This window comes from Bubalus kerabau, chromosome 11 (genome assembly GCF_029407905.1).
Source record: "Bubalus kerabau isolate K-KA32 ecotype Philippines breed swamp buffalo chromosome 11, PCC_UOA_SB_1v2, whole genome shotgun sequence".
Lineage (NCBI taxonomy): Eukaryota > Metazoa > Chordata > Mammalia > Artiodactyla > Bovidae > Bubalus > Bubalus kerabau.
Window position 1 is genome coordinate 25,756,094 of NC_073634.1, and position 27,118 is coordinate 25,783,211.

Below are 27,118 nucleotides of genomic sequence, written 5' to 3' on the forward strand. Positions count from 1 at the left end.
CCAAACACTGTGGGGATCACAAAGAGGACTGATTCCTGGTCCCTGTTTCTGATAAATTTACAGTCTTCAAGTGATATTTACTCAAATGACCATGAATAGGAGAAAGAAGATGGAAAATTCCATAAAAGGAAGGGACTGGAAAAAACAACAGAAGCCAGAGAGAGTAAGGGCATTTCAGAAGGAAGCAATGATGTGACTAAAAGCATAGAACAATACTTCTTCAACTTCACTTCACCTAAGGATCTTCTGGAAAATTCATTAAAGTGGAGATAACTGGGCCCTATCATTGGGTATACAGTAGATCTAAAGAAAACAGTGTAAGTGTTAATTGCTCAGTCGCATTCAACTCTTTGTGACCCCATGGACTGTAGTCTGCCAGGCTCCTCTATCCGTGGACTTCTCCAGGCAAGAATACTGGGGTGGGCAGTCATTCCCTTCTCAAGGGATTCTTCCTGACCCAGGGATTAAACCCGGGTCTCCTATATTCCAGGCAAATTCTTTACCTGCTGAGCCACAAGGAAAGCCCTGTAGCTCTAAAGAGGAAACCCCAAATTTGAATTTTAAGAAGCATCGTAGGTGATTCTGATGTAGGTGGTCTTGGCACTGGTAGGATGGGTAGCAATGCATAAAAGGCAGAACTGGGTAGGAAGGCAGAACTAGCTTGAAGGGCATCAGCATGTTTAGCAAACACAGACTAGAGAGGAAAAGGACTTAAAGTCCTTGATGTAAGGTGGTGCTTACATATTAGAAGATAACATTTGTTGTAATATCAGTATGATGCTGATGTGAAATAGTATATCAGATGGGCTCTCATCACAAACTGGGACTCCAGAGAGCACTAAAATAATGAAGTCCCAGGATTTCCCTCAGGACTTCCCTGGAAGTCCAGTGGATAAGATTCCATGCTTCAATGCAGGGGGCGCAGGTTCAATCCATGGCTGGGGAACTAGGATCCCACATACTATGTAGCATGGCCAAAAAATAAAAATGGTGAGTGTGTAGGGGAGGGAAGAGAGAAGAGGGCAGAGAAAAATGGACCCTAATCGGAGATTAAAAGGGTCCTCCAAAGAGGAGATTAAATCATTGAGAGTAACATACATACTTCGTAATTTTGGCAAGGGCTTGCTCTGCTTTCCTCAAAGAGAAACAGCTAAGGATAGCTGGGAACCTACATAGACACAGGGCAAAGGAGCAAATCCATGGAAATCTTCAGTTCAGTTCAGTTCAGTTACTCAGTCATGTCCAACTCTTTGCAACCCCACAGACTGCAGCACAGCAGGCCTCCCTGTCCAATATCAACTCCAAGTCCACTCAAACTCGTGTCCATTGAGTCGGTGATGACATCCAGCCATCTCATCCTCTGTCGTCCCCTTTTCCTCCTGCCTTCAATCTTTCCCAGAATCAGGGTCTTTTCAAATAAGTCAGTTCTTCACAGCAGGTGGCCAAAGGATTGGAGTTTCAGTTTCAGTATCAGTCCTTCCATTGAATATTCAAGACTGATATCCTTTAGGATGGACTTTAGGTTGATCTCCTTACAGTCCAAGGGACTCTCAAGAGTCTTCTCCAACACCACAGTTCAAGAGCATCAATTCTTCGGCGCTCAGCTTCCTTTATAGTCCAACTCTCACATCCAAACATGAATACTGGAAAAACCATAGCCTTAACTAGATGGACCTTTTTTGGCAAAGTAATGTCTCTGCTTTCTAATATACTGTCTAGGTTGCATAACTTTTCTTCCATGGAGCAAGCATCTTTTAATTTCATGGCTGCAGTCACCATCTGCAGTGATTTTGGGAGCCCAAAAAATAGTCTGCCACTGTTTCCACTGTTTCTCCATCTATTTGCCATGAAGTGATGGGACCCGATGCCATGATCTTCGTTTTCTGAATGTTGAGCTTTAAGTCAACTTTTTCACTCTCCACTTTCACTTTCATCAAGAGGTTCTTTAGTTCTTCTTCACTTTCTGCCACAAGGGTGGTGTCATCTGCATATCTGAGGTTATTGATATTTCTACCAGCAATCTCAACTCCAGCTTGTGCTTCATCCAGCCCAGCGTTTCTCATGATGTACTCTGCATATAAGTTAAATAAGCAGGGTGACAATATACAGCCTTAACATACTCTTCTTCCTATTTGGAACCAGTCTGTTGATCCATGTCCAGTTCTAACTGTTGCTTCCTGATCTGCATACAGATTTCTCTAGAGGCAGGTCAGGTGGTCTGGTATTCCCATCTCTTTAAGAATTTTCCACAGTTGGTTATGATCTACATAGTCAAATGCTTTGGCATAGTCAATAAAGCAAAAGTATATGTTTTTCTGGAACTTTCTTGCTTTTTCGATGCTCCAGCAGATGTTGGCAATTTGATCTCTGTTTCCTCTGGTTTCTAAAACCAGCTTGAACATCTGGAAGTTCACGATTCATGTATTGTTGAAGCCTGGCTTGGAGCATTTTGAGCATTACTTTACTAGCGTGTGAGATGAGTGCAACTGTGCGGTAGTTCGGGCATTCTTTGGCATTGCCTTTCTTTGGGATTGGGATGAAAACTGATCTTTTCCAGTCCTGTGGCCACTGCCGAGTTTTTCAAATTTGCTGGCATATTGAGTGCAGCACTTTCACAGCATCATCTTTCAGGATTTGAAATAGCTCAACTGGAATTCCATCACCTCCACTAGCTTTGTTTGTAGTGATGCTTCCTAAGGCCCCCTTGACTTCACATTCCAGGATGTCTGGCTCTAGGTGAGTGATCACACCATGGTGATTATCTGGGTTGTGTAGATCTTTTTTGTACAGTTCCTCTGTGTGTTCTTGCCACCTCTTCTTAATATCTTCTGCTTCTCTGGGAGTCTTCAGAGACCTTTCAATCAGGTTCCATTCACAAGCTCTGAACAGACGTCAACAATATGCAGAAACATAAAACCCAACCTGGACCTCCTAGGTGGTGAGGAAAGTTGTGCTCTTTAAATGAGAGGCGTGTATGGAGCCTCACCATGTTCCCCTGTTCCCTTCAACTCAAGAGTAAATCTTTGAAGTCACTCTTCTGGCTTTGTAGTCTGTCTCTTGGGACTGGGGATGTTTAATACAGAATTCAGTTTCAAGCCATGCAGTAGGAACATGCACAACACCGTAAAAAGAAAATCTTTTTTAACAAAAAAATTTCTGGTTATGTGAGCAAGCTGGTGAATTTCATCAGCTTTTTTCCCTGAGTCATTAAGCTTCATCTTCAAGTAGATTGTTTTTCGGGGATGGGAATTTATCAATTGAAAGTTTGTAGGTCTTTCAAATTTTCCTGCAGTCACAAAGCACAATCCTTTAAAGAATAAGATGCCCTTGAGGAGAACAGAAATAGAAAGTAAAAAGAAATAATTTTTTCAAAACCCAGGTTGGGGGCTTTCCTGGTAGTTCAGTAGTAAAGAATCTGCCTGCCAATGCAGGAGACACGGGTTCAATCCCTAAGCCGAGAGGATCTCACATGCCACAGCGCAACTAAGCCACTGCACCATAACTACTAAACATGTGCTCTGGAGCCCGGGAGCCACAACTGCTGAGCCCATGTGCTGCAACTTCTGAAGCCTGCATGCCTTAGAGCCCATGATCTGCAACAAGAGAAGCTACCACAACGATAAGCCCATGCGCCACATGTCGAGTGGTCCCCTGCTCACCGTAACTAGATAAAAGCCCCTGAAGCAACAAGGACTCAGCACAGCCAAAAATAAACATTTTTTTTTAAATTCAAGTTGATTGATGCTCAGACAATAGTGACTCTTCATCAGCATTCTATGTTCTAATTTTCTAAAGTTCCTGACAATAGACGCAGTGACATAGCTCTGAGTGTAAATATAACAAATCCATTCTTTTTTAATGGAAGCAGCTTAGAAAGGAACTAACCAAATTTTTATTTAGAGAAATAAAGCAAATAGCTTTTCAGGAGGTAAAATGTGAACTTTTTATACAAACCCCTGAGCACAGTTTAAGAAACATACAGTTTACTAAGTAAGGCATCTAATGAACATGTCCTTTAAACCAGGGCTCCTCAACCTCTGCGATCTAAAGCCTGATGTTCTGAGATGGAGCTGATGTAATAATAATAGAAATAAAGTGCACATAAATGCAATGTGCTTTAATCATCTCAAAACCATTCCCCTCTACCCCCGACCTTGGTCCATGAAAAAACTGTCCTCCATATAATCAGTCCCTGGTGCCAAAAAGGATGGGGACCACTGTTTTAAACCAATCCCATACACCTGTGTTTGAAGAACTATTTATATATTGACTTATGGTTTCAATTTTAGTAACTATGCTATGACTATTATTGTCTTTTTGTGATAGGTTGAGGATTAGATAGGAGCTTTTGAAAAAGATAAAAAATTAAATGGAGAAGGAAAGACTCATCATGTAACCATTTTATTAACAAGTGAAGATAGTCACTCCTGCCTATTAAGTCTTTGCGTAAGCAAGGATTGTTTTCACCAGTATCAATGGTTAATGAGAGAACATGTATTCATTCATTCAACAAACACTGAATGTCTATTATGCGTCTGGCAAAGTATCGGGGGCTAGAACCATGAACTAAACAGACAATCTCTCTCCTCCCAGAATTTATTATCTAGCTAGGAAGACAGATGATAGATGTTAATTTAAACTGTTACAAACAGAAACACTTATTTAAATTGTTACAGAAAGAAGCATTTATTAATTGATAAATCCTATAAAGGAAAAGGCAATGGCACCCCACTCCAGTACTCTTGCCTGAAAAATCCCATGGACAGAGGAGCCTGGTAGGCTGCAGTCCATGGGGTCGCTGAGAGTCGGACACAACTAAGCGACTTCACTTTCACTTTTCACTTTCATGTATTGGAGAAGGAAATGGCAACCCACTCCAGTGTTCTTGCCTGGAGAATCCCAGGGACAGGGGAGCCTGGTGGGCTGCTGTCTATGGGGTCATACAGAGTCGGACATGAATGAAGTGACTTAGCATAGCATCGCATAAAGGAAAAACACAGTCCTAGGAGAATAAGTCGGAGAAGGCAATGGCACCCCACTCCAGTACTCTTGCCTGGAAAATCCCATGGACGGAGGAGCCTGGTAGGCTGCAATCCATGGGGTCCCTAAGAGTCAGACACGACTGAGCGACTTCACTTTCACCTTTCACTTTCCTGCATTGGAGAAGGAAATGGCAACCCACTCCAGTGTTCTTGCCTGGAGAATCCCAGGGATGGCAGAGCCTGGCGGGCTGCCGTCTATGGGGTCGCACAGAGTCGGACACGACTGAAGCGACTTAGCAGCAGCAGCAGCAGCAGCAGCAGGAGGAGAGTACGTAATGGAAGGCCTGACCTACTAGGATATTAGGGAAGGCTTTGCTGATGAAATAACATCTGAGCCAAAATTTTTTAAAAGACACTCAGCAAGAAGCCAGGCTAAAGGTTGCTGGAGTGCAAGGCCTTAGGCTGACACTTCTGTAATTACCCTTCTCAGTAATGGGATTATTCACAGACCTACCTTCTTAGATACGCTGGGGTATGAGATCATGTTTAGAAAATGCTAAAAACAGCTTCTGAAATTTTATATGAGAATCTCCCCCTCTGAGATCACAGTCACACAGTGGAAATTAACTGCATTCTACCACACCGCTGGGGGCAGTACTATAGACAGAAGGGTCATTGGTCTTGGGGCCAAAAGAAATGAGTGCTGGTCTTGGCTCTCACTGACCAGTCATGTGGCCTTGGACAAGTCGTTTTCCCTTTCTCAGCTTGATCTGTAAAATCAAGGAATTTTGCAGATAGCCCAAAGCTATGATATCCTACTTCCTCACTTCGGCATTCAAGGTCATCATCCATTATACATCACCTGTCTAACTTGCCAGATTTATTGTTCCTGGTAGATAGCTGAGCTACAAACTGAAAATTACCCAAATACACACCCTGTTTTCCTTTCTCATGCTTTAACTACCTGTCCTCCATGACCCATTTTGAATATTCAATTCCCCTTCAGAAAACTGCTTTTACTGCTAGGAAAGCTTCTAAAAGTCTTCTAATGTTGCCCCTTCCTCCCTTTTCCCTGCAAGAAAACTCAGGCTATGAGAACTTAAAAGACTTTTTCTCCAAAGCCACGCATTTCAGAAGTGACAAAGCTAAGCTCTAAAACAAGGTCTCTGAGTTTCTAGGCCAGCTCTCTTCCCATGACACCAACCCCAATTGCTTGGAATCCTGCAGCCCCTAGGTGACTGGTGTGTTTCTCTTAAGATCTGTGTCTCGAGGGTTAGGAAGCTATGGCCAACTGGTCAAATTTAGCCTGCCATCTGTCTTGATGATGCCTATTTTTTTAAATATACTTTGAAATGATTGAAACATTTTTAAAAAGCACTGTTTCATATGGGAAAATTACACAATGCTCAAATTTCAGTGTAAGTAAAAAACTGTTTTATGGAGCACAGCACGTTCATGCATTTAAGTACTGTCATGGCTGCTTTCACGTTTTGACAGCAGTGTTGAGTAGCTATGACAGGCCCTGTGGTCCACAAAGCCAAAATTATTTACTCTGTGGCCCTTCACAAAACAGTTCTGTGAGGGTTCAGGATGGGGTTACACATGTACACCCATGGCTAATTCATCTCCATGTATGGCAAAAGCCACCACAATATTGTAAAGAAATCAGCATCCAATTAAAATAAATTAATTAAAAAATAAAACAACACAGTTCTGTGACCTTTGGTGCAGCCATTGTGTGTGTCCTTATCTTCCGGCTCTCCAAGACAACCTTCCACAATCTGAATGTCCATGTGAAGGCACACAGGTAGGGACAGTCACCCCTCAAGCAGTAAGGACCAATTCTCATTGAGCACTCAGGTGCTATAGGCAGTTCCAGATGTTTTATAAGTATTAATGTATTATTCCTCACAAAAACCCCATAAGGCTCTCTACTATTACTATTCCCATTTAACAGATGAAGATCCCTGGGGTTAGGAAGACCACTGGAGAAGGAAATGGCAACCCACTCCAGTACTCTTGCCTGGAAAATCCCATGGACGGAGGAGCCTACAGTCCATGGGACTGCAAATAGTTGGACACGATTAAGCAACTTCACTTTCACTTTCACCAGACAAATAAAATGAGGCACAGAGAAGTTAAGGACTTTGCACCATGTTAAATATGCCATTTGTTGAATTCAAACAAATATTAAAGCTAATATGACATGCCTGTTGCCTGGAGGACAACATGGCGACCCACTCCTGGATTCTTGCCTGGAGAATCCCACGCACAGAGGAGCCTAGCGGGTTACAGTCCATAGTGGGTTGCAAAGAGTCAGACATTAACTAAGCACGCATGCATGATATGCCTGCTGACCTCAGAGAACTGTGGTCTGAGTGCCATAGCATCCTTCATTGCATTCATCAATATCCTTGATCTAGAAGCCAAGTCATCATTCTCTTTCCATCTGAGGAAATCACTGCTAGACATCCAGGGACCCGAGATCAGAAAACACAGGCACATGTCTAGGGCCTTCTATTAACATATTATCAAAGAACAAGAGAGATGTAACTTTGGTGAAATACATTTCAGTCACACATCTGGATCCAACTACATCCCATTTCATTCTATGAATTAATTTAATTTCATATGGCCTCCATTTGCTTATTTGTCTCTCTCTCTCTCTCTCTCTCTCTCTCTCTCTATATATATATATATATATATATATAAACTAAGCTAAGTCACTTCAGTCGTGTCCGACTCTGTGTGACCCCATAGACGGCAGCCCGCCAGGCTCAGCCATCCCTGGGATTCTCCAGGCAAGAACAATGGAGTGGGTTGCCATTTCCTTCTCCAATGCAGGAAAGTGAAAAGTGAAAGTGAAGTTGCTCAGTCGTGTCCGACTCTTAGCAACCCCATGGACTGCAGCCTACCAGGCTCCTCCGCCCATGGGATTTTCCAGGCAAGAGTACTGGAGTGGGGTGCCATTGCCTTCTCCGATATATAAACTAGATGACCTCTGATGTGGTCTTCCAGAGCTACCTAGGGTTCTAAGCAGCATGAGAAGTGATAAGAAGGAGTTCTAGAAAAGTGGGCAGGGGCAGCTGCACAGCCAGGAGAAGACAGACAGTACAGAAGAGTTACCAACTGACTCCAATATCAACTCTCAGATTTCAGCTCCAGGTGGCTCACATCAACCAACATTTAAAAGGTAGAATCTGGAAGAGTTCAGTTCAGTTGCTCAGTTGTGTCCAACTCTTTGCGACCCCATTAAACGCAGCACACCAGGCCTCCCTGTCCATCACCAACTCCCGGAGTCCACCCAAACCCATGTCCATTGAGTCGGTGATGCCATCCAACCATCTCATCCTCTGTCGTCCCCTCCTCCTCCTGCTTTCAGTCTTTCCCAGCATCAAGGTCTTTTCCAATGAGTCAGCTCTTCGCATCAGGTGGCCAAAATATTGGAGTTTCAGCTTCAACATCAGTCCTTCCAATGAACACCCAGGATGATCTCCTTTAGGATGGACTGGTTGGATCTCCTTGCAGATTTGGAAGAATAGCAACCTGCAATTTCTGAGGAACACAGATGACTGAGCCCCTGAGCCCCTCCCCAAGCTTTATCCTTTCACCCTTGTCTGATGCCACTCACTCTGGGGGCTCTACCATGAAGCACCGAGGAAGTGGTGGCTGGTGTGTAGAGTAAGCAGCCTGATTCTCTCAACCTGCTAAAACTGGATGCTGTGCATTGAACAGAGCAGAGCCAAAGGGGGCCCTGGTTCCTGTACCTTAAGGGGAGGCAGAAGTGAGGAGCTGAAAAAGCTTCAGGGAGAAAGCACCAGAGCCATTTGGTGCTCAAGAAGGAAAGAAAAACCACCTGTGATGGCACAGAAACCATAACCATCAAATACAGCTGAACCACAACCATCTAGAAAAGTGGGCAGAGGCTATATTCTTTGCCTCACCTCTCAGACTGATGCAGCTTCTCTCCTTCAAGGCGTGCTGGAAATTCATCACCCATTTTGGTTTCCCATGTAAAATACATGTGTGCAACGGCTTCTGCTATCACTTGTTCCAGAGCCACAGGCCCCATGGCATGGTCCTGACTGGGACATGCAGCTTGTCTGAAGTCTGGAAATGGCCCTAACCTTGCTCTGGGGTGGTCCTTGTCATAAATTAGCTGGGGCTGGTTTACATGTTTTAAAAATAGCGAGACTGTGCTTATTTCAAAGGCCTTTTCATTCTTTGAGAATGAACTAAAATGCCTCCTCCTCCAAGAAACCTTTTCCAGTGTTCTCTTCTTCCTCTCAACGCTAGAGCCCTGGGCTTATTCGACAGCCGCAGCCACCTATCTCATTCGGCCCAGTATTTAGGTGTTCTAGACTGTACATCAACAAGAACAAGGAGCAAGGCTTTGGAAAAGCCTCAAAAACTAGTACCATCACCTACTCACTCTTGGACAAGTATTTTAACTGAGCCATAGTCTTCATCTTTAAGTCAGGATCAGGATGATTCCTTGCAAGGGTATTACGTAAGAAAATAGGTAAAGTGCCTAGACTGATGTCTGGAACATACTGGGTGTTCAACAAATGTCAAATAACTCCTCTTTAGCATCTGCCTTCTCTGAAAAGCCCTGTTCAGTGCATACACTGAGTGCTCAATAAATGTCATAGTTGGGTTAAAATAAATTGCTGAATCACTCTCATGTCTGTTAGACTTCATCTCACCTTAGGTTCAACCATGAAATTATTTTTCTAACTTCACACACAATAACATCTATAAAGTGATGAATTTTTCTGTCTTTCCTAAAAAACTAAGATGGATTCTAATATTTACATTTTATGTTTCTATGTCTATTACATATGCAAAAATGTTTTTTTGAATGAGTATCACACTAGTTTTCTAGATGAATGGTATGAATACTCCAAAATGACACAGCAGAAGCCATTCAAGATTTTAAGGATATCATTTCACATTAGGGGACATATCTCACTCATTTCTCAGAAGACTTAAGCTAAATTTTCAAGAAACTCTTGTTACCTTTGCTGCCCTGGAAGTAAAGTTTCAGGGTGCCAGTTTATCTTTGCCTCTGTATGGCTACTTTCTAGGTCCCAACTTCAGTAGCCTGGTTCCAATTCCCTGGCACTTCCCCACCAGAAGGGCCCTCTAGGGGCACTAGCTGGACAGCAACCCAGTTTCAAACTTCTTTTCACTTCCTCTGCACCTTGCTGTCTTCTAGATCCTCGGGACTTCTCTATCTGCCAGATGATCCGACAAACCAATCCAAGTTAATAAATGAACAGATGCGAATGGTTTGTGAGAATGAATGAGAACTCTTTTCTAGGTTATCCCACTGCATTCTATTAGGGATTTACCCCACTCCAGCACTCTTGCCTGGAAAATCCCATGGACGGAGGAGCCTAGTGGGCTGCAGTCCACGGGGTAGGGAAGAGTCGGACACGACTGAGTGACTTCCCTTTCACTTTTCACTTTCCTGCAATGGAGAAGGAAATGGCAACCCACTCCAGTGTTCTTGCCTGGAGAATCCCAGGGACGCTGGAGCCTGGTTGGCTGCCGTCTATGGGGTCACACAGAGTCGGACACGACTGAAGCGACTTAGCGGCAGCAGCAGACAGAATTACTTTATTTAAATGAATGCCTGTAATAGTGCGAATTCCTGATCCTACATTGGTCGATAGATAAATGCTTTGAATCCAGGCATGTTCTGTGCTTCTCAAATCACTTTCTAGGCAGCTGCCTACAATGTACTTGCCCCTGCTCACTAACACACTTTCATCACTTCAGCTGCTTTTCATCACTTCAGCACTTTCCCCCTCCCCCATGGTCTACTCTTCCTCCTGAAAACTGGCTACAAAGTTTCAGATGAAGAGAAAATGGGATTCTCATGAAACTTTGTACTTACTATAGTTTTCTGACTGTACCCATCAAAGGAGAAATCACAAATGTAGACATAAAACACTTAAGGGTTCAATACAGAGTTGTCAGCAAAGAGAGCCTACAGAAAACACTTGAAACACAAGAGCTGGGAGCAACTGTCTTCCAAATTGAATCAACACACTAGTAAAAGATGCCTGATCTCATTTGTATTCTCAACTGCTGGTGATGAAAACATATCAGTAAGAGTAGTTTACCCTAGGAGTCTCCAGTTCGGAAAAAGAGCACCTTGATATTCAAACCCTGCTGAGAATCTAAGTTATTTATTAGTTGGAAGTTTGCAAAATACGTGTTGTATAAAATATCTGTTGTGAAGAGTATGTGTTTGTATGCCCACACGCACGGGAGGCTGAGGACAGAGGGAGACAGGGAGAAGAGATGCAGACACTTTCACACAGGGAGAGCTATCTTTCAGAAGAGAAAAAAAGGAAACTGAAAATAATCCCACTGCACTTAATGAAGCCCCACCGAACTAGCCCTGAGTCCAGCTCAAAATCTCAGAGCAAGACTCTGCAAGCTCACTTTCCCAGAACCTAGTCCATCTTAGAGTCAGAGAACAAATTTGCGTCCACTAAATCTCAAGGACATCTCCGCATCTCTGGGGGTAGATCTCGCTTTGTTCAGAGAGAAAATTGGAAACAGCTAGTTGAGCAATCTACCAGCTTTGTTAGCCCCAGTTACCACTGAAAATTAGAACCAAATTGATAGGCAGCTGAGGGAATGGATTCTGAAATCCAGAGAAAGTCAGAACATTAGCCACAAGAGGGAGCAGGAGAATCTGATCAGATGGGAGACTACTTGGTACAGGTTATGAGGAGGGGTCTGACCATGAGGTATGTAGGATATTGAAAGACATTTTGACAAGAGACATTTATCCCTTAGAGGAAAAAAAAAAAAAAGGATGGTGGAAGGCTCAAGAAGAGAGATCGCGGCACGTGGATTCCTAAGTTTTGTCAGCCCAATGTCAAGCAACAATTTTTAGAGACAAGCAACATAGATACACACTGCAAAAGTATCAAATGTGCAAGCTATGTGCTCTACCGTCCTCTTTAGTTGTGCTTCTTTTTCCACATTTAATTTCTATTTCAATTTAGATCTTGTGTATTTCCATGATGATGGGACAGATTGCTTGCTTCTCAACTACTTGCTTTTCTCCATCTACCTGAAGGCATCACAGAGAAAGGGCCTCTGTTACTGAACTACAACATGAAAACCAGATGGTACAGTCCCCAAATGCACTTACTTTGAGAATAACCCATCCATAAGCTAAATGCATGCTTTATACTTTCTTTAAAGGGGAAATGCAACTTGGTAGGATCTACAGAGCTTTTTTCACCATTTATTTTGTCAAAGAAACAGATTAAGTACTTACAGGGAAGGAGATATGCGTTTACTTTGCAAGATAAATAAAACTATTTTTGTCTGGTAAAAAAAAAACATGTTAAATATAGCTTTTCTAACAAAATGCTGAAGCTCTCTTGAAATATTTAATTTTCAAAACATAGTGAGTTATTAGAGAGAGCAATTAATACAATTCCTACAAATAGTCCTGTAGGTGTTACTGACTATACTTCACCTTCCTTTAGTAATTTCACTTTCTTTTTGTCATTTTATTTGGAGTTAACACACTGCTGGGCCATGCATTTTTCTTCCCTTTTATGATCAACATATGGGTTATCCAGTACTTAATCTGAAAAGATACAGTAGAAACCATTATATAGTAACAATAAGTAAACTGACAGTAGGTAGATAGACAGATGTAAAGCACAGCCCTGGTATTCTAATTCATTACACTCCTCTTTCAGCCCTGCTAAGGTTTCAAGGCAGAGTAAAGGAAGTCTGATCGTCATGGACACTCACATCCTTTGCTGTCCCTGCACAGCTCAATAGTGAATAACAGTTTACCTCTGTGCAGGTTTTGTTGTTTGTTTGTTTTACTTTTTCCGTAGGAATTAGTCATGCCATACTTAATCAAAGAGCCAGTTTAGGTGAGAAAAATGAAGGTTCCTTCTTTAGTAGGTGGGAGAAATAATGAACTAGCCCTCAGATTCAAATGGAATCCTTCAAGCAGGCAGAGTCCCTAAAATGAAAACCATTTAAGAAAATACATTATGCTTCTGATGAAATAAGTGGATCTGTCCCCGCCTTCTCATTCAGGAGGCCCCAAAGATGGAGCGAGCTAGTTCTCTTCCTTCCTCCTTTTTTTTTTTTTCATGCTAACCTCAAAATTAAGCAAGTTTAGCAAACCCACAGAGGTAAATCCAAGTAACAGAGAGGAACCTAAAAGCAATCATTCCTATTAGAGCTTTGTTTTCTTTTCCAAAATGAATGAAATATCTAAATATATTTTCCTCCCTCTTTGCCTGACTTGCTGCAGGAGCAGCTCTGAGAAAGAGAAACCTGCGAGTGAGGAGTGAGTGTGTATGTTAGGGGGCTGTGGATGGGAGGTATGCTTTCAGAATCCCCTCCTGATTGCTCCCCATTTCCCTCAGGATATATTTTCACACAGATACTACAGTGTGGATGTTCAATTGCTCTAATTGGAGAAACTCAAGCTATGCCTTTAACCAGATCTGATCAGGCTCTCCACCAACTCCACCAGCTCCTCCATGACACGGATGTCTGTACTGTCTTTACCACCGTCATTTTTTAAAAAGCTCCTTCCACTACACCTATTGATATCCTTTTCTCTCTCTCTCTCTCTCTGTTTTTAGTCTTTACACCTCCAGCAGGACAAAGTTTGTATTGTTATATTCACAACCACTAGTGGCTAACTAGCAGTAGAGAGATAGCGCCTGCAAGGGAGCCAGGCAAGAAGGGGGTTAAATAAATACCTAGTGCAAAGGCGGACTTTCTTTCCACAGACTGCGGACACCATGCACAACGCTTTCTTCACAAAATTCTTTGTTACATTCGATCACTCTGCTCACAACCCAACCATTGCCACTTTGTCTGGAGAGGGAAATACGAATTGCCAGCCCAAGCCATTCATCCAGAAGCCACGAGGGAAGGGGGATTTTATACGCCAAGGATGCACACATACTGTATTTTTAAAAGCATCGCCTGTGCAGATTTGGTTTCCGTAGCCGATTGTCCACCCATAAGACCTCCCTCTTTTTCATTAAGGAGGAGCCAAGAAGGATATCCTCACATCTCAGAACACAGACCATTTCCCCAAGAGCCAGCAAAGCTCCAGGGGCAAAGGCGGATAATGCAACGGCAAAGTTCCCCACGAATCTCGGGGGCAAGCTGCCTGTGCGCGCAGCATCCCCAACGCACCCTCTAGCAGAGTGCCCAAAGGCTGGGACCCTGCAGCCCACTCCCCCCCACCCCCCGCCCCGCCGCTGCATCCTTCCCTCGCCTGTCCCCCCCGCCCCGGCCACACCTCCCTCCTTTCCGCAGTCCTTACTGAAGGAGCGCCCAGGGCTGGCCGGAAAAGAGGAAACTCGCGAGTGTGGGCTTGGGGAAGACCCCAGGGATTACCAGGGGGACGGATGACCATGGAGCTGAGCCCAGTGGGTGGGGACGCCTGGATCCCCAGCAGCGCGGCATTCCGGGTGGACTTCGCTCTCAGCGCCCTGAATCCTCAAGCCCAAGGCGGTGCAGGGTGCAGCACCCCTCCTTAGCAGCCCTTTCTTCCTCCGGCAGGCGGGTACACTCAACGACCAGGCGCACCAGCCCGAGCAATTTCACTCTCCGAGCAGCGCGTACACCCCAGATATGGGTAGGGATACACACACACACACACACAATTTAGGAGCCGGTCCTTTCCCAAAGCGGAGGGAAGTGGAGCCTTCTGAACAAATGGAAAATAGTTGGCGGTTTCTGACCAAATCCCTTCAGCTGCCCATCAGAAGATCCTACCTGATTTGGAGGAGTGTGACTGGATCCTTCTCCGGTTCCTCCACGCTAGTAGGAAAGACGGCGCACTGCCTCCTTTTTAAATAGCTCCCGAGCTGGGAGAGGTCGCTCCCATCTTCGGGGGGAAGCACAAAGCGGGCGGCGGGTGGGCTCCGATGCAGCGCCGGCGCGAGCAGGAGCGGCGGCGGCGGGCAGCCGGTGCGCGCGGGCGGGAGGCAGCGCGGAGGCCGGGAGGCTGGGAGGGCCGGGGCCCGGGCGGCGCGCGCGCTCTCCTCCCTCTCTCCCTCCCTCCCTCCCGCGCACACTCGCCCGCCCGCCGCCCGCAGCCTCGCACTCGCTCTCACGCGCGCTCCCCCCAGCCGCCGCCGGCGCCCAGGCCCCCCGCGCGCCCCACGCCGGCGCCCTCGGCCACCGCGGACGAGCGGAGGTGGCCCGTTTCTGGAGCTCCGGGCCGGAGGGGAACAATTCCAGCTTCCCAGCCTCTGCCGCGGAGGTCTGTCGACGTCCTCCCAGCTCTCAGCTCTCGGCCCTGCAGTGCGTTCGGGCCGCGCGCGCTAGCGCTTTCCCCGGCGCCCAACCCGTGGGTTACACGCGCAGACCCGCGCTGCAACTTTTCTTTACCGCCTTCCTCACCCACAGACAGAACCCCAACCCCGGCTTGCCTATCCGTTTCTCACCTCTGAAATTGTTCATCCAGATATATCTTTCTTCCTCCACTTTCTATCCCTCTGCTAAAGAAAGCTTTCTTTTAGCAAAGGGATCCGGGGATGTATCAATGATTTTTCTCTGAAATCCTCCCTCCGTGTTTTTCCTACTTATCGGAACTGTCCAGAAATACGCTAGCTAGGAGCTGCTGACACAAGCAGATAAGGAAAGGGGGGGGGGGGGTGAGGGGTGGTAATTCCCCAGCCAAGAACTCCGAAAGATTCTCCTTTGTTGGTGTTTCCCTCTAAGATTGCAGCTCACCTGAGAATAAAGACCAAGAGGCTGTTTAATGAGAAAGCCCTGAAGCTTTTAAAACTACAGAGAGGAGTAAAAGCTGAGCAATAAGGTTAAGCTGGGAAACATCTAATGCAGCAATCGACGAACCATTCATTGCCCTTTCCAAGAGAAGCATTATCATTGCCAATACATCACTTCGCCATAATTAATAAAGGAGTACTGCGCCAGGCCCTCGCCCTCTTGACAGCTCATTCATCCTTAAGAACCCTTAATGATTTGGCAGGATGAAAGGCTAGACCCGCGGTGGAGTTCACAAACCTGGCTGAATATCAGACACACCTGGGAAGCTAGTGAAAAATGCAGATTGTAGCGTCGCATCTCGAGACTCTGATGTAGCTTCTCAAACCGGGCTCCAAGTTGGTATTTTTCAAGCACGAGTTGATGTTCGCCACTCTCTGGTGTGGTTTGCTTAAGTGTGGAAGATCAGTGGCAGCTGTGTCAGGGGGTGAGGGTGGGAGGGAGACGGGAGGATCAGACTCAGAGTTGAGTTCCTTAGTAGACTCCCCCCACCCCCCAGCCCTGTACTTACAGTCGGGCTCTGGGCTGCCAGGTCACAGGAAAAGAGAAACTCTGACTCCAAGAAACCCGCTGTTTGACTGTGAGGCAGAGTGTGAGGGGTAGGAAAAGTAGCTCTCCTTTGCCTTTTTGCCAGTGGTTCACAATTCTGACAGCACCTCAGAATCTCCTGGGGAGCTTTTAAAAATCCCAATGCTTAGGCCACACCCCAGAGAGAATATCTTGGAATCTCTTCCGGGGGGGGGCGGGGGTGAGGGGTTGCTCAGGCATCAATAATTATTTTTAAGTTTCCCTGGTTGGTGCCCCATGTATAACCAAGGTTGAAAATCATATTGTAGGCCAATGCTCCTCAAGCGTGAACCTGCATATGAATCAGCTGGAGACTGCAGTTTCTTATGCTGTAAATCTGAAACAGGCCTGGTAGCTGCACTTCTAACAAACTCACAAGTGATGGTGATGCTGCCTGAGTGAGGACCACTCTTATTAACAGAGGCATGCAGCCTCTTCCTGGTGGTTGTGGACACTCAGCTTGTTAGAGGAAACTCCGAGCTTCTTGACTTGTATATTCCCAGGAATCATTCTTCCCCAAGAACATGTTCCTCCCCTCTGTGATGAGTTAAACTTTCTCGGAAGCCACTCTTCACACAAACGTTTTATTAGACTGCACTCACTAATGGGTATGAATAGAATGACATGTGGGGAGACACAGAAGGTTGCCACCTCCCTGTTAGCATATGTCCTCAGACAAAAATTACTTAGGGTCCTGCCTTCAAGAGTGTGAGAGGCAGACATTTGGCTCACACTCAAGGAAAGGGGCTTGAAGAGAAAAGTGGCTGCTTTGCAAATGACATTGGGAAAGGCATATAACTAGACTCCACCCATAGGAAATAGGACAAAGCTGACTGAATGCAAGAGCTAAATGAAAAAGTGAGCGGAGTACGTCTCATTGGAATGGATTTTGTAGAAAGGGTGCGGCCTGTTATTGGTATTAAGGACCACTTAGTGAAAATTCAGAATTTCTTCACAGTGTAAGCATGCTTGTGTCACATGGGGTGATAAAAGCCCTGTTCTTAAATGTCTGTATTCCAGTAGTGCCCCAAATCTATCTTGTCAGCTGTTGAGAAGGCATGAAGACAACATCATGTTCTCTTTATTCCTGTTTTTTCTCCCAGTTTAGACTATTTTGGTTAATTTTAATATTTGAGGGGGGAACTACATTCACTGGTCTTCTGTATTTCCTAGAACCATTAAAAGGTAGCCTAGTGACTTGGCACCATTTTTGATTTGGCTCAATTTATGACCCCTTAATTTTTTTTCCTTTCATTTCTCACTAAAGGCATTTTTATAAGGGTTCCTGGGGCCCAAGGCAAATCAAACCTTTCGTTCCCTCCTAAATGTCATACATGACTGGATTTTTATTACAAGAATTATCAAAGGCTACATCACTGGCACAAAGCTCTAGGTAAGAAAAGAAGCTGCTCAGGCTGTGACTTTGGAAAGAAAAAATGTTGTATGTAGGAAGACAGTGATTTACATTCCAATGGCAATGCTATTTCCTAATTGTATTCTTGTGTATTGATTGCCATTCTTTCCTCTGGACTTAAGAAGTAGTTGTGGGCCTCCACTGTTATCTATCCCAGTTGGCATAACCATCTTGCAGACTCCATAGGGATATTATTAAGATTTGGTATATTCTAAAGGTGGTTCAGATTTTCAAGAACTATTTGCCTACAAACCGTCAGGGGATCTTTTTGCAAGCTCATTTGAAACCAAATGAAACTGTTGTGAATTAGGCACTACTCTACTCTTTTGTCCAGGCTATAGGAAAATTAGACATGTGATCAGGGGTATCCCAAATCTTAATATTGTAGTAAAGCAGTCGACAATTTTTCATCATGAGGAAAACAAATACTTCAATGTAATTCGTTTCACTTTGAATGACTTGGGTCAAGTTACCATCCTTATTTTTGGTTTTGTTTTTTTCAGCACTTGGAGCTTTTTCAGTGTATTAATATAGCACAGGATGGGAAAAAGTCAGTTTTCATTCCAATCCCAGAGAAAGGCAATGCCAAAGAATGCTCAAACTACTGCACAATTGCACTCATCTCACACGCTAGTAAAGTAATGCTCAAAATTCTCCAAGCCAGGCTTCAGCAATACGTGAACCATGAACTTCCAGATGTTCAAGCTGGTTTTAGAAAAGGCAGAGGAACCAGAGATCAAATTGCCAACCTGCTGGATCATCGAAAAAGCAAGAGAGTTCCAGAAAAACATCTATTTCAGCTTTATTGACTATGCCAAAGCCTTTGACTGTGTGGATCACAATAAACTGGAAAATTCTGAAAGAGATGGGAATACCAGACCACCTGACCTGCCTCTAGAGAAACCTGTATGCAGGTCAGGAAGCAACAGTTAGAACTGGACATGGAACAACAGACTGGTTCCAAATAGGAAAAGGAGTACGTCAAGGCTGTATATTGTCACCCTGCTTATTTAACTTCTATTCAGAGTACATCATGAGAATCGCTGGGCTGGATGAAGCACAAGCTGGAATCAAGATTACCAGGAGAAATATCAATAACCTCAGATATGCAGATGACACCACCCTTATGGCAGAAAGGGAAGAGGAACTCAAAAGCCTCTTGATGAAAGTGAAAGAGGAGAGTGAAAAAATTAGCTTAAAGCTCAACATTCAGAAAACGAAGATCATGGCATCCGGTCCCATCACTTCATGGCAAATAGATGGGGAAACAGTGGAAACAGTGTCAGACTTTATTTTTCTGGGCTCCAAAATCACTGCAGATGGTGACTGCAGCCATGAAATTAAAAGACACTTACTCCTTGGAAGGAAAGTTATGACCAAACTAGACAGTATATTCAAAAGCAGAGACATTACTTTGCCAACAAAGGGCTGTCTAGTCAAGTCTATGGTTTTTCCAGCCGTCGTGGATGTGAAAGTTGGACTGTGAAGAAAGCTGAGTGCCAAAGAATTGATGCTTTTGAACTGTGGTGTTGGAGAAGACTCTTGAGAGTCCCTTGGACTGCGAGGAGATCCAAACAGTCCATCCTAAGGGAGATCAGTCCCGGGTGTTCTTTGGAAGGAGTGATGCTAAAGCTGAAACTCCAGTACTTTGGCCACCTCATGCAGAGTTGACTCATTGGAAAAGACTCTGATGCTGGGAGGGATTGGGGGCAGGAGGAGAAGGGGACGACAGAAGATGAGATGGCTGGATAGCATCACTGACTCGATAGACGTGAGTTTGAGTGATCTCCAGGAGTTGGTGATGGACAGGGAGGCCTGGCGTGCTGCGATTCATGGGGTTGCAAAGAGTCGGACACGACTGAGCAACTGAACTGAATATAGCTCTAGGCATCCCCCACGTCTTTTCCTACTCTGCCCATGTTCACGATTCACCTATCTGCTCCTTCATTGGTTTAGTTTGATACTGATTTCCTCATAAGAAAAAGCATTTTAGCATCCCTAGCTTTAGCCATTCTCCTGCATAGGAAACTCAGGTGAAACACTGGACCAGGTTTTCTTTGCTGCTAATGGGACCCACGGTTTTTGCTTCAAGGGTGACTGTGAGGATTCTTATTGACTTCTAAGTGCTATGTTCCCCCTCCCTGGGGTCTTGTTCCTGCAATTAAACTTCTACTTCTCTATTTTGCTTTGAACAGTTGAACCTGTTCTAGTCCGTGGCCCATGCTGGTGGGTGGAGCAGCCTTCCCAGTAGACTCCGTTATAACCCTTTCTTCCTCAGTGCTCCGTCACTATAAGGTCAACCACTTCCTCTGAATCTGTCAGCCTCTGCATAGCAGAGACTTGCACTTCTGCATTTGAGTAACTTACAGTCAACAGTTGACCTTGTGCAAAATCCTGACAGTTTCATTTTTTATTTCTGCCTCAGTACAATGAGGACATCATCTAGTTTGTACTTCCCAAACTTTACCAATGGTGAGTTTAGCAGTCAGTAACTCAATGGCAGAATCATTATCTAGATCAACTAGTGGGTCAGAGAAGAACAGAGACGGGTTAAGAAATAGGCTTTGGAGTCAGACTCTGGGTTTGAATCTCACATCTGCCTGTGTGACCTTGGGAAGTTTTTTTAACCACAGTGTCTTTCTCTGGAAAACCTAGATCATAAATCTCCTTCAGGGAGTTATGGAAAGGATAAATGTATATAATGTGCTTGACATATATGTACTTGCCTTATCACAGAAATTACTCAATAAGTGGTATTATTATTATTGGTAAATTTCCATAAAAATGATATCCATGAAGCAAAAAAGAAAAGTTTCTATATAATTAGGTTCAACATAATCAGGCCATCCCATTACTGATAATGATTATGCTGTGGTTTTTGTTATTTGGGCTTCCTTGATGGCTCAGATGGTCAAGAATCTGCCTGCAATGCAGAAGACCTGGCTTCCATCCCTGGGTTGGGAAAATTCCCTGGAGAAGGGAATGGCTACCCATTCCAGCATTTGTGCCTGGAGAATTCCGTGGACAGAGGAGGCTGGCAGGCTACAGTCCATGGGGTCACAAAGAGCTGGACACAACTGAGTGACTAACACTTTCATTTTCATTTTCATGCTGTGGTTTTCATTATATGGAATTCTACACAATGAATAATCCAGGAAAGCGGATGTCCCTATAGTTGAGAGTAGTTTCCCTCTCTATAATGAAAGAAGCTGCTGTGTGCTTTCCAATTTTATAAATACAGAGTGTGGTTACTGCATCCTCCCTGGATTACAATATTTCTTTTCCTATATGTTCCTCTTTTCCTATGATCCCCTCTCTAATATAATCTCAGGGTTTAATTTCCAACAGAGCCATTTTCAGCAAATTCCAGTATGAGGAAGATTTTGCTTTTTTTGTCACATTAATTTTCTTAACAGAGGACCTTATCTAGAGAACATAAACTTTTTCACTAAGTTTGCACAAACTTTCATCAACATTGATTCAAGGACTCCATCAATAGGGACTCAAGATGAAATCCCCAGAGTCCTCTGTACCCGGCAGTTTATTCCTCAGAATCCAGTTCTGAAGCAATGTCCCTGAAAGATTGTACTTTAGATCTTTCAATAAATCTCCTTTCTTTGGCATTGCCTATGATCTATAGCTCCCTCACTGCATCTTCAATTGCTGACCACTGATTAGACTCTTCTGAGAACTGACAATATTTTAGTAGAGACCACAGTGCCCGGACAGTAGCCCTTGAAAATGTTTATAACAAAGATACCTAAGGGAGAAATGGACCAAATTTGTGGGTGACTTAAGCCATGGTCTTAATGCTGCTGATTCTGCTACCACTGGAGTGTCTGGAAATAATGACATTATATGCTCTTATCTCTTTAAAAACTCAGAATCTTACACAGCATGACCTAAAGGGTCCTTAGCAATTACAAAGAAGGAAAGTTCAGAAACTATAATGTTTCCCCTTCGTTTTAAAATATTATTCTGTCTCACAAAAGTCTTTGCCATCTTTGGATTTGTTTAATAATTTCTGAGAGTGTAGACCAAAATGAGAGTGTAGACCAGTTAGTTGTATAGATAGTAAATTTATTTGACATCTACAACCTAAATTTTAGATAAGAAATTCTTAAGCGCTAATGAGGGAACTATGATTACCCTCATTTTTACAAGCTGAGAAAGTACAAAGAGATTTGCCCAATCCTGGCTGCACATAAGTATCAGTTGTTCAAAATAATACTGAAGCCCAGATCCACTTTTTAGAGATTTTGTTCCTACTGGTCTGGAGTATGGCATTTTTTTTAAGTTTCTTGGTTGATTCTAGGTTCAGCTTGAGCTAACCACTAGCCTAGGGTCAAATAGCTAATTAGTGATAAAAACAAGTGAAAAAATTCTCTTTACATCTGCCATAATTCTGTTTCTATCCTGCTGCTACAATGAACATTGGTATTTAACAGCACACAAAAATGAGGACTCTTCTTGGAAATTTAAGATAATTAAAAATGTTTAAGGACCTTTTTTGAGTCTCTAAGAGACTCAAGTGGGTACTGTAAATGACCTTACAAAGACAGATGAGCAGGTTGGAAGAGATGATCAATAAAGCAAAGTCTAAGACTGCAGAGCCTCTACCTGTCAGACCCCAGCATCTAGAGCAGCTCTGTGTTCATAGTAGATAAATCAATGAAGCACATAACTGTCCCCTGACCTATCAGGGGGCAGGGGTGACCTATGTAGACAAAATAGGGGTTTGGGTCATAGGGGAAAATAAACACTTTGGCCCCTGTCCAGTGCAAACTGCAACTTAATAGCAATCATCTCCTAGCTACAGTGCAGGCCCTAGTTAGCAACTGACAGTAGTCACCATATCCACACTCACAGTCCTGCCTGGCCACCTGCTCTGTGATGACAGACAGAGCAGGAGGCCAGACCACACAGAGATGCAATCTGACCAAGCCTCAGGCTTGAGCCTGTAAGCTGACCCCTTGTCAGTTATCCCAGCAATTACTTTTAAGCTCTTGTTTGACCCAGTTTGTAAGCATGTCAGAGAATCTCTTATTTCCTGTTAAGAGGGGTTCTTTAGGCATGTCTTATATGGATATGGTGCTTATAGTTTCACTTATTAATTTTTGAAAATCAAGGAACCAAATAATTTCCTGAGAGGTTCAAAACCAGTCATTAAGCAACTCAAATAAAAAGCCAAAATAACTGGGGAGAGCAGAGACGAAACACAGTTGAAAAGTCATATTAATTCATTTTTTCATTTATCTCTTTATGATTCATTCAAAAAATATTTATGAGGACCTACTCTGGGCCAGGCACTGTCCCAGATGCTCAAGACACAATAGTGAAAACATTAGTAAAAGTTCCCACCCTCCTAGGATTTACATTCCACTGGAGAAACAGGCAGAAAGCAAAATAAATTAACACACAGTGTCAGATGGAGATACTCCCATGAGAGAAATGAAGCAGGGAAAACAAGATAAGAGACTTTGGGGAGAAAGTACTAGTTTAGGTGGTCAGTTTTTCAGAGATCAGTTAAGACTGCTCACTGACAGCTTGAGTCCTTTTTTGAGAGTCCCAGACCAATGAAATGATAGAGCACTGTGCTTTATGTGATCATTTGTTCCTGCCTTGAGTTGAGGTTCCTTTAGGAATTCCCACCTCAGAGCTCCCGGATTTCATCAGGGCTAGGTGCAGAGGCCTTAGCCACACGGCTTGCACTTCTGCAGTCATGAGCTTGTGTATGTGATATAGACCCAAGAGTTGTTCCATAAAGACAAGACTGCTGCCAGAAGCTGCACATAAAATGGTTATATTCCTTTCAAGGCAGAATTGCAGCAGGAATTCTAAGTTCCCCTTTGGTTTCATTTAAAGAATAGCATGTAATGAATACATCTGGATGGCAAACATTACACAAGTGAGTTCTCATGGGTAAACTGCTTGCCGCAAAATTAACACCTCTGGAGAGGGGGAAGGGGAATCCCTTACAAGTAAATTGATGGTTCCGGTGCTGCTTTCCATGAGTCTATCACGCCTGCTTTGTCCTTCTTCCCACATTCTTATCTGACATTACACAATACAGATTCCACATGCACACATACACACACACTCTTACACAAGCACACAGTCACTCATATCCACGAATATGAACTGTAGCCAAATATCTTATTATTGGAAAAATCACCATTTGCAAATATGGAAATAATAGCCAACCTGTCATTCTTTTCTACTTTTATTTAGCACAAACAGTCTTTTATTTGCCAGGTCTTCTATACTTGGGTTCAAGTCTACTTAAAAGCTCACAGGCTAAAGCAGTTTATGGCCTATTCATTGCTCTCCTTTGAGATAACAACAATAAATTTGAAGCCTAAAAAGAACACCTGAATTTCATATTTTATTGCTCTTAAAAGATATTTTTTGGTTTTCTGGTTTCTTTTGTCAAAAAAAAAAAGGTATCTCTGAATGTACATAATGCTCAAGAAAAGACAGATTTTAGATGGAAAAATTATTCAACACTGCAAATGCCTACCTAACTCATATGAAAGGATCAGTAAGTATGTGTTAAATAAATGATGCAAATTTGTGGGACATGCCTTATTATAGGGCTGTCATTTAAAGAAAACTTAGTAGCAGATAACTGAATTTTTAAATTATTCAGGCAGCAGATAGTAAGCAACTATTCCATTCAGCAGCATGAACTAAGTCCTGTGGTCACTAAAAGCTGAATTACATACTTCCCATGACCTTTTGGAACTTAGTCTCAGAGCTAGAACTAGACCCTGGAGATTTTTGAGCATGTGAGTCCTGAAACCAGACAAGTGCTTTAAGAAGGTACATTAAAAAAAAAAAAAAAAATGTGCATCTTAAGTGGATGACCTGTAAGACTGGGTGTGGTCAAGGATAAAGAGACCCATGAAGAGATAGTCACAGCCCACAGAACGCCAAGTGAGACAGTGACTGGAGAAGAAAGGCAAAAAATAGTTACTTTTCGCCGTGGCTCAATTTTTGGCAGAGTCCCATTCCCCCACTCAGCCAAGTATTAAAAGAAATAAAAATGGAATTTTCATTTTCGGAGGAATCATCATGGATGGTTTCAATTGGAACACATCTGACTTCTATAATGCTGTTAGTATTCTAGAAACTCTCCTTAAAGTGGTCTGCTAACATGGTAGGAGGCAGGGTCACCTTCTCCAGCAGGCAAGGGAAGCACTTCACCCCTGAGAAGCTGCTCAGGGGTGATAAAGAGCAGAGGACCCCTAGTTGGTTTTAGTATCGTGTTTACATCCTCTGCAGATGATGCACGCTCTTATTCTTTGTGCCTTAAATTGACTCTTCCCACTGCCAGGTCCCCTGGATGTGCAGCTGTCTTTTAAACAGGTTGTAGAAAGCAGAGAATAACTAGTTGTGTTTGTATGACAGCTAGAGCTTAATTGTAACCAGGGAACAGGTGAAAAGATACTGTCTCCTACTCGCTTCTACCGCCTCTCCATGAGTAAATCTCCAGACATTTAAATTTGCTGTGTGTGAAAGCCAAATGGAACCAATTTTGATGAAGTATGGACTTTATAAAGAGCCTATTGCTTCCCTTAACTATAGGTTCTTTTAATATTATTTTAGAAATATACAGAATCAGTGAAGGGAATCCAAATGGAATCATTACATTTAATCAAATCTTTTTGTCTTTTGATTTTGTATATATTCAAAAGAATATTGTTTGCTAAAAGCAATGATATTTGTTGGATTAAAAAAAAGAAAGATAAAGCTGTTTTGATTTTCTGTGTGTGTTTCTTACATCTCTGTGACACACCCTTGTGCTGTGCTTAGTTGCTCATTTGTGTCTGACTCTTTGCTATGTGACCCCACGGACTGTAGCCTGCAAGGCTCCTCTGTCCATGTGGATTCTCCAGGCAAGAACACTGGACTGGGTGGTCATGCACTCCTCCAAGGGGTCTTCCCAACCCGGGGATTGATCCCAGGTCTCCTGCATTGCAGGCCACTCTAACACAAACTAGAAAATTGTACATTTGTCATTATGGGAAATCTAGTGTCAATTTATCACTAATACCACTTGATATTTAAGACTTATCTTTTAAATGGAAAGCATAGGCTTTTTTATCTTCATTCCTTGTATTAAGGTGAAATGTTATTTGTGTAAAATTTTAAAACATTTAATTAAGTATGAATTATAATTAAATAAATTTAAATTGATTATTTTAATAAATTTACTTAAGTAAATTTATTTGAATAAATTAAAAAAGTTATTTATATATAAATACTAATGTCAGAAAAATCCATAATGAATTTTCTGACAAGTTTGGAATCTTCTTTTTCTGTGAGAGACAGTGTCCTATGATCAGAGCAGATATCAGCTTGATTTTACAGACATGGGCTTGAATTTTGGTATCTACCTGCTTTGTTCAGTGGCTCAGTCAGGTCTGACTCTTTGTGACCCCATGGACTGTAGCCTACCAGGCTCCTCTACCCATGGGATTTCCCAGGCAAGAATACTGGAATGCGTTGCCATTTCCTACTCCAGGATTTACCTGATAGGGCTTCCCTGATAGCTCAGTTGGTAAAGAATCTGCCTGCAATGCAGGAGACCCCAGTTCAAATCCTGGGTCAGGAATACCCACTGGAAAAGGGATAGGCTACCCACTCCAGTATTCTTGGGCTTCCCTTGTGGCTCAGCTGGTAAACAATCCACCTGCAATGCAGGAGGCCTGTGTCTGATCCCTGGGTTGGGAAGATCCCCTGGAGAAGGGGAAGGCTACCCACTCCAGTATTCAGGCCTGGAGAATTCCATAGACTGTACAGTCCATGGGGTCTCAAAGAGTCAGACACGATGGAGCAACATGCATTTTCATACAGTTATAATTATTCATTCACTCATTTATTTGAGTATTTTAAAGTTACTATTAAGCAGAGCGTAATTAGACATAAAGGGGTCATCAGTGAACATGTAAACAAATGGGGCTTTTATCTTGGGAAAAAAAGGAAGTAGCAAAATTACACAACTTTCTAACAAAGAGAGCTGGCCTTTTCTTAGGAGAGTCAGTTAAGGTCTAAAAATGGCTAGGAACTGGCTAAGGGCAGAAGAGGGTGAATTCAGCGTAGTCTTGAGCAGAAGAAACTTCAGGTGCAGAGGTCCTGTGTTGAGAAGGAGCAGTCTAGTACTGTTAGTAGGTTGGTGGGAGTGGTTGAGGTGGGGGTGAAGCATAAAAAGTGAGGGAGAGAGAGATGTGAGCAGGAGCTACAGCGTAGGAAGGGCAGTCCGGTACTATAGAGTTTGGTATTTGATCTCATTCTTAAGATCAAGATAACTTTCCTGTTCATTCTGAGGACTTCTTTT

At 43.3% G+C, this 27,118-nt stretch overlaps 1 protein-coding gene and 1 long non-coding RNA gene across 15 annotated transcripts in view; one reads left to right on the forward strand and one right to left on the reverse strand.

Moving 5' to 3' along the window:
• The window catches only part of SLC8A1 (solute carrier family 8 member A1), a 463,546-nt gene that overhangs the window by 365,554 nt on the left and 70,874 nt on the right, over positions 1–27,118 (reverse strand). For 2 of the 14 annotated variants that reach the window (XM_055539875.1, XM_055539874.1), the window contains exons 1-2: positions 16,309–16,553; positions 16,059–16,212 (exon numbers count right to left, since the gene is read on the reverse strand). The exons of 1 other annotated variant lie outside the window; for it this stretch is intronic. In XM_055539875.1, coding sequence (XP_055395850.1) covers positions 16,059–16,097 — 39 coding nt within the window. In that variant the 5' untranslated portion in view covers positions 16,098–16,212; positions 16,309–16,553. Of the gene's footprint in view, positions 1–14,780; positions 14,976–15,454; positions 15,680–15,743; positions 15,767–16,058; positions 16,213–16,308; positions 16,554–27,118 lie in introns of those variants that run through there. 11 more of the 14 variants (XM_055539886.1, XM_055539885.1, XM_055539881.1 and 8 more) reach the window with 7 other exon arrangements.
• LOC129622956 (uncharacterized) lies at positions 15,745–19,047 on the forward strand. The gene is made up of 3 exons (XR_008700199.1): positions 15,745–16,135; positions 16,634–17,757; positions 18,282–19,047. It is a non-coding gene; the product is annotated as an uncharacterized LOC129622956 (long non-coding RNA).